Source organism: Pyxicephalus adspersus, unplaced genomic scaffold, assembly GCF_032062135.1.
Source record: "Pyxicephalus adspersus unplaced genomic scaffold, UCB_Pads_2.0 Sca333, whole genome shotgun sequence".
Lineage (NCBI taxonomy): Eukaryota > Metazoa > Chordata > Amphibia > Anura > Pyxicephalidae > Pyxicephalus > Pyxicephalus adspersus.
The window spans coordinates 11,389-17,216 of NW_027317340.1; the positions used below are offsets into that span (position 1 = coordinate 11,389).

At 34.9% G+C, this 5,828-nt stretch overlaps 1 protein-coding gene across 1 annotated transcript in view; it reads left to right on the forward strand.

Annotated features, from left to right (window-relative positions):
* Nucleotides 1-865, forward strand: part of LOC140345011 (P protein-like) — a gene marked incomplete at its 3' end in the record, with an annotated part of 10,888 nt that extends 10,023 nt beyond the window's left edge. Inside the window, exon 6 of the mRNA XM_072432185.1 lies at nt 800-865. Coding sequence (XP_072288286.1) covers nt 800-865 — 66 coding nt within the window. The remainder of the gene's footprint in view (nt 1-799) is intronic.
* Between the last annotated feature and the right edge of the window lie 4,963 nt (nt 866-5,828).

The following is a 5,828-nucleotide window of genomic DNA, read 5'->3' on the forward strand; positions in this document are numbered from 1 at the left end:
TACAAGTTGAATTAACTACAGTGCTTCTGCTGTAAAATTTGAGGATGATTTGCTCCACAATAACTAAAGCTATGAATGTGAGCAAATACTTGTTTTCAACAGGTTAATTTTAATTTAAAGACAGCTAAAATGCCTGTACAGGTTCCCGGAACTTAAAAAACAGGCTGCTGAAATTAAAAAAAGAAGTCAGAGCTTAGACAACTGTATAGTCCTTTTTACTTGTTACTAGTAGTGCCATATAGCATGCAGTTATATTTTTGATGTTGGTGGGAATATGGTTTGTTAGGAGGTAAAGTTCAAATGAAACCAGGGTGTGGTAAATTAGGAAGAGATTGTAAAGGTACACAGTGGTCACTAAAATAGGAAGACATTGACACATGTTTACCTAGTGTTCCACATTTTTTTTCTTGTGCTTAAATGAGGAAGGGGGAAATGTTTACTTGGTATTATGAATTCACATTACATTTGCTTTAAAAAAAATAAATCTTTTGGTTTTCCTAAAATGAACAAATCTGTACCAGATGATCTATAGTTTATACCACAAAGGGTTCTTTAAAATAATAAAAAAAAGTCTAATAACCGAAAAGCGGTAGAGTGAAACATACACAAAAGAAGAAATTAGTCTCCAAATGGCCATGAACAAGCTACACTGGAAATTATTCATATAAATGATAATTACTATTTACTAATGCATATTTGAATTGTTGATTATTAAATGGAGTGAATCTTTTGTTCAGCTAATCATTATATGGGTAATTAACGGCTATACTTAACACATCGCTTTGTATTTTGATTGCAGAGACCCAGCTTGGTGAAAGTGGTGGAGTGGATTGATTATGAGACATTGGCACTTTTGTTTGGAATGGTAATTACGCACCTCCAATTTTTTAAAAAGTAGATGGGTTAAGTAGTCTGTATTTAATAAAGCCAAAACATCTTTTAACATAACTAATGCAGTGCTGACTAGACTCCAACACAATGGAAAGTTTTATGCTAGTGTATTTATTTTAACCTTTATGAAGACATTCTTAACTATTGTATACAGCTAAGTCACATTGCAGAAAAAGCTTTTTATTGAGATCTAGTAATTAGTCAGTCAGATTAAACTGTACTTGTTCCTGTTGAACTTATTTCACAACTCTTCAAGGTACTTCATCACTTCACAAATACTTGCAATCATTATGGGATGTTTACCCTGAAACCTATGCAGGAATATGGGAAAACTGCAAAAAGATCGGCAAATTTTAGAAGCCACCTACCCTTCAACATCAAATGTGGATCTAATGGACTTGTCTCTAGTAGTTTAGGCTTCTTTTCAACAGCATACCACAATTTTTTAAAATGATCAGAAAAAATACTGGTAAATGAATGTGTACAACTAACTTGTTTAACCACTGATGATCTAAGACATTAAAGTAAAATCTAAATGTGGAGCAACAAAAAGAACTGATGATGCAGCCTGAAGGCCAGTGAATGTCTTCAACCTTCCAAGTACAAGAGCATTTGAAGTTGGCTTACTACTACTAGCATAGCATGGATGCTATTTTTGTCAAAAATAATACAATGGAATCCCGTTTAAATCATTCAGCTTCCATGTACATGGCAATTGGTATGCTTTTTTTTTTTTTGCTTGGTAATATAGCAATTGAAATATAACTAGGATGGAATAAGTCTTACTGATTCCCCTATGGTGGTGGCAAAGTGCCGGGTTTCACCTGACGGTGCCAATACTGACAAAATATTGAACCACAGTTGTTAAATTCATATGCTTGGGGAGTCGGAGAGCCCAAGCAAGGTAAGTACTGATAAGGTAAGTCTTTATTGCAGAAAGGGACAATGTTCCTTCTGCAATAAATCACCCATGCCTGCCTGATTGTTGCCACCTTTTTCGAAATTGCTAAATTTTTGGTGTAAATTGCCAAGTAGCCTGGCATTCCGTGGCTGCTGGGACTGAATGAGCTACATGCATATGTGATAGTTACATCATCCTAGCCCAGCTGATCAAGATTGCTAAAGATTGGCACCAGCAGGAGAAGAAAGAAGATGGTGGCACCCGCGACAGAACAGGGATAGGTGAGTGGTTTTAGAAAACTGATCAGACAGGCAGACAGGTAAGGTTATTTTATTGCAGAAGAGACATTGTCTGTCCTTTCTGCAGTAAAGGACCTGCCTGAGCTTGTGTGTGTGTGTATATATATGTATATGTGTTTTATTTTTATATATATATATATATATATATATATATATATATATATAATCTCATTATAGGTAGAATAGGCAAACGATTGCAGAATCCAGTTGCAAAAAGGGATATGATTTCCTTTAGCTAGACTTATGAAGACATAGACTACCTAAAGGTGTGTCTGTGTATAATTTATTCCAGTGGTGTGTAAAGTTGTCTCCAAGTTTGAAATATAAATTGAAAAGTCCCTTTTACCCTAAATCTGTGCAAGAAGTGGACCTTCTTTGGATGTTGATCACCACCAGTGGCAGGGTCCTCCCAAGATCCAAAAGAACAGTCTGCAATGATAATGTAAGCAAAAGGGGATGGCAGGTGTTTGCACATTTGCAGTAATGAATTACCAATCCCCTGTAACTCAGAAATGGTTCTGCTGATGGAATCGGATAGTGGACTCAAGAGCAGTTGATTCTTTCTGCACAATGTGAATTTTTTTAATTGTTTTTTTTTTTTTTGGATGCGGTCGTCAAATATCCCTATTTTTTTGTATACATTGCCTATTATATAGTATAGCATCAACCTATTTAATCTTTTATTATGTACATTTTATTATATTTAAACTTTTATTATTAACAAAAAAAGAACAAAAAATTAACAAAGAATTTCCAAAGCACTGTGGGTTATCTAAATAGCCAGCACAACTGTGCCTTTGTCGTGAAACCACATAATTAGCATTCTGATAAGGGCTACATGCATATGTGATAGTTACATCATCCTAGCCCAGCTGATCAAGATTGCTAAAGATTGGCACCAGCAGGAGAAGAAAGAAGATGGTGGCACCTGCGACAGAACAGGAATAGGTGAGTGGTTTAAGAAAACTGATCAGACAGGCAGACAGGTAAGGTTATTTTATTGCAGAAGAGACATTGTCTGTCCTTTCTGCAGTAAAGGACCTGCCTGATCATGTGTGTGTGTGTATATATATATATATATATATATATATATATATATATATATATATAATCTCCTTATAGGTAGAATAAGCAAATGATTGCAGAATCCAGTTGCAAAAGGGGATATGATTTCCTTTAGCTAGACTTATGAAGACATAGACTACCTAAAGGTGTGTCTGTGTATAATTTAATCCAGTGGTGTGTAAAGTTGTCTCCAATGTATCACACAGGCATTGTGATTAGTGCTTGCAAGGACTGCTCATGTACCTGATGGCAGGACCTACACAATGCAGCTGCATTTGAATGCATGCTTCACTACTTGACTCTTCGTAGCAACACAACCAAAGAGCTAACCAATGGGGAAAGACATCAAAATAATTAACATGCAAAGCTAAATTATGTAATTTGTAGCCAATTTTGTTAATGGAAACCTTTGGCCTTTTTATAGACTTTAAAACTGTTAACAAAAAGAATCCCCCCCCCCACATCCATAACCAATCACTTCTTGAAATATAAATTGAAAAGTTCCTTTTACCCTAAATCTGTCCAAGACGTGGACCTTCTTTGGACGTTGATCACCACCAGTGGCAGGGTCCTCCCAAGATCCAATAGAACAGTCTGCAATGATAATGTAAGCAAAAGGGGATGGCAGATGTTTGCACATTTGCAGTAATGAATTACCAATCCTGTAACTCAGAAATGGTTCTGCTGATGGAATCGGATAGTGGACTCAAGAGCAGTTGATCCTTTCTGCACAATGTGTATTTTTTTAATTGTTTTTTTTTTTTGGATGCGGTCGTCAAATATCCCTATTCTTTGTATATATTGCCTATTATATAGTATAGCATCAACCTATTTAATCTTTTATTATGTACATTTTATTATATTTAAACTTTTATTATTTGACAAAGAATTTCCAAAGCACTGTGGGTTATCTAAATAGCCAGCACAACTGTGCCTTTGTCGTGAAACCACATAATTAGCATTCTGATAAGGGAAGAGTTGTTACTGTTAGTTGAGGCAACAACTTGCCTTTATTACACATCTGAAATGGCTGGATATGTAACGGGAAGGCTAGAGTTTTCAGCTGTTAATAGGTAATATTTTATGTATACTGGATTGAAATAAAAAAAACAATTTTTTCTTGGTAATGACTGATATGAAGAGCAAGAATCTATACAAAACCACTTTAAATTCCCTTTATTCCCATAGTAAACTAATTTGAACTAATGAAAGTTGCTCATATATTTGAACTTTACATTATATAGTAGATTTTAGTAGATTACAAAGAAAAGACTGTAAGGTCAAGCAGTTCATATTATAGTATAATATGCCATAATTTCTATAGTCTTAGGGGATCTTTGCCCTTTTTCTCTCGGAAACTAACTTCGACCATTTTCAATGGCTGGAATGTGATAGTGGAACTCCTGCGCAGACGTGCCGTACTTCATTCACAAGCTGGGTATCCCTGGTAGCAAACTATGCACAGCTCATCGAAATTTGGCAAGTAAAAACAGTTATTGCAGAAAGGATATCACCTGTCCTGTTCTGCAATAAATTAGCACTTTAATTTCACTTTAAAGTAGAGTTTTTGCATTAAAAAAAAAACTTTGTATTGAAGGTTTTCTGGTAATAAGCCAGTGTGGCACGTATAGTTTAATTTTAAATCCACTACATTTATACAGATGGTACCTTTTGTGACAATTCCTGTGCCTTAAACAGAAACAATAAAAACACCAGATGTTCTACAACACACAGTCAAATTACAATGATTAGGTAGCACTTATACATATACATATATATTTTTTTATTAGAAAATCTCCTAATGGAATTCAATAATGACACCAAAGAAAAGCTTCAATTAAAAATAATTTGTTCAGGAGCTAAGATTAGAATTATGGGACCTATCTAATGTGCTAGAGTATAGGAATGCATTGTTTCATTTATACCATTTGCTCTTTTGTTTTCTTTTCACTAATAAGCAACTGTGGATGTGGGGAAGCACAGGTTTACTTTAAGAATAGGGGTTTAATATTTGTACATAAATTTGTGCTTTATATTTGCAAAGTTTTTACAAATGTATAAAGAATATAAGTTTCTTATAATGTAAGAATATTAGGTATGTTGTTGTTTTATGTGTGTTATATGTGCATTTTTCATATTTGAAGCGTGCTACATATTTGTTAAACATAAGGCCTCCATTGTGTAGAAATCCAAGAGTCTTTCAAGAGTTGTTGTGGGATGCTGCTTTCGGTTTTTTAGGGAGGTAATGGGAGTGGGCAGAAGAGCTGACAGTATAGATCAGCATTTCTTGACCCTTTTACACTGGGGAAACTCTTGAAACAACTTTCAGGTCTTAAGGGAACCCCTGCTATAATTACTATATCAACAGCTCACAGGATGATTCTGTAAGGATAATCAACTAGTCTTGCTCCCTCCCTATTGACCTCTTTTTCTAAAGGTACTTGGTAGCTTATTTTACATAGATAAAATTTAAGCTGTTTTCCCAGCTGCTTAGCTCTTCAATCCTTCCTAAAAGCGGTTCAGTGACATGGCAGCCTTCTTTTTTTACATGAAAACAGTAAACACGTGCCTGGGGGATACAAGTTGAATTAACTACAGTGCTTCTGCTGTAAAATTTGAGGATGATTTGCTCCACAATAACTAAAGCTATGAATGTGAGCAAATACTTGTTT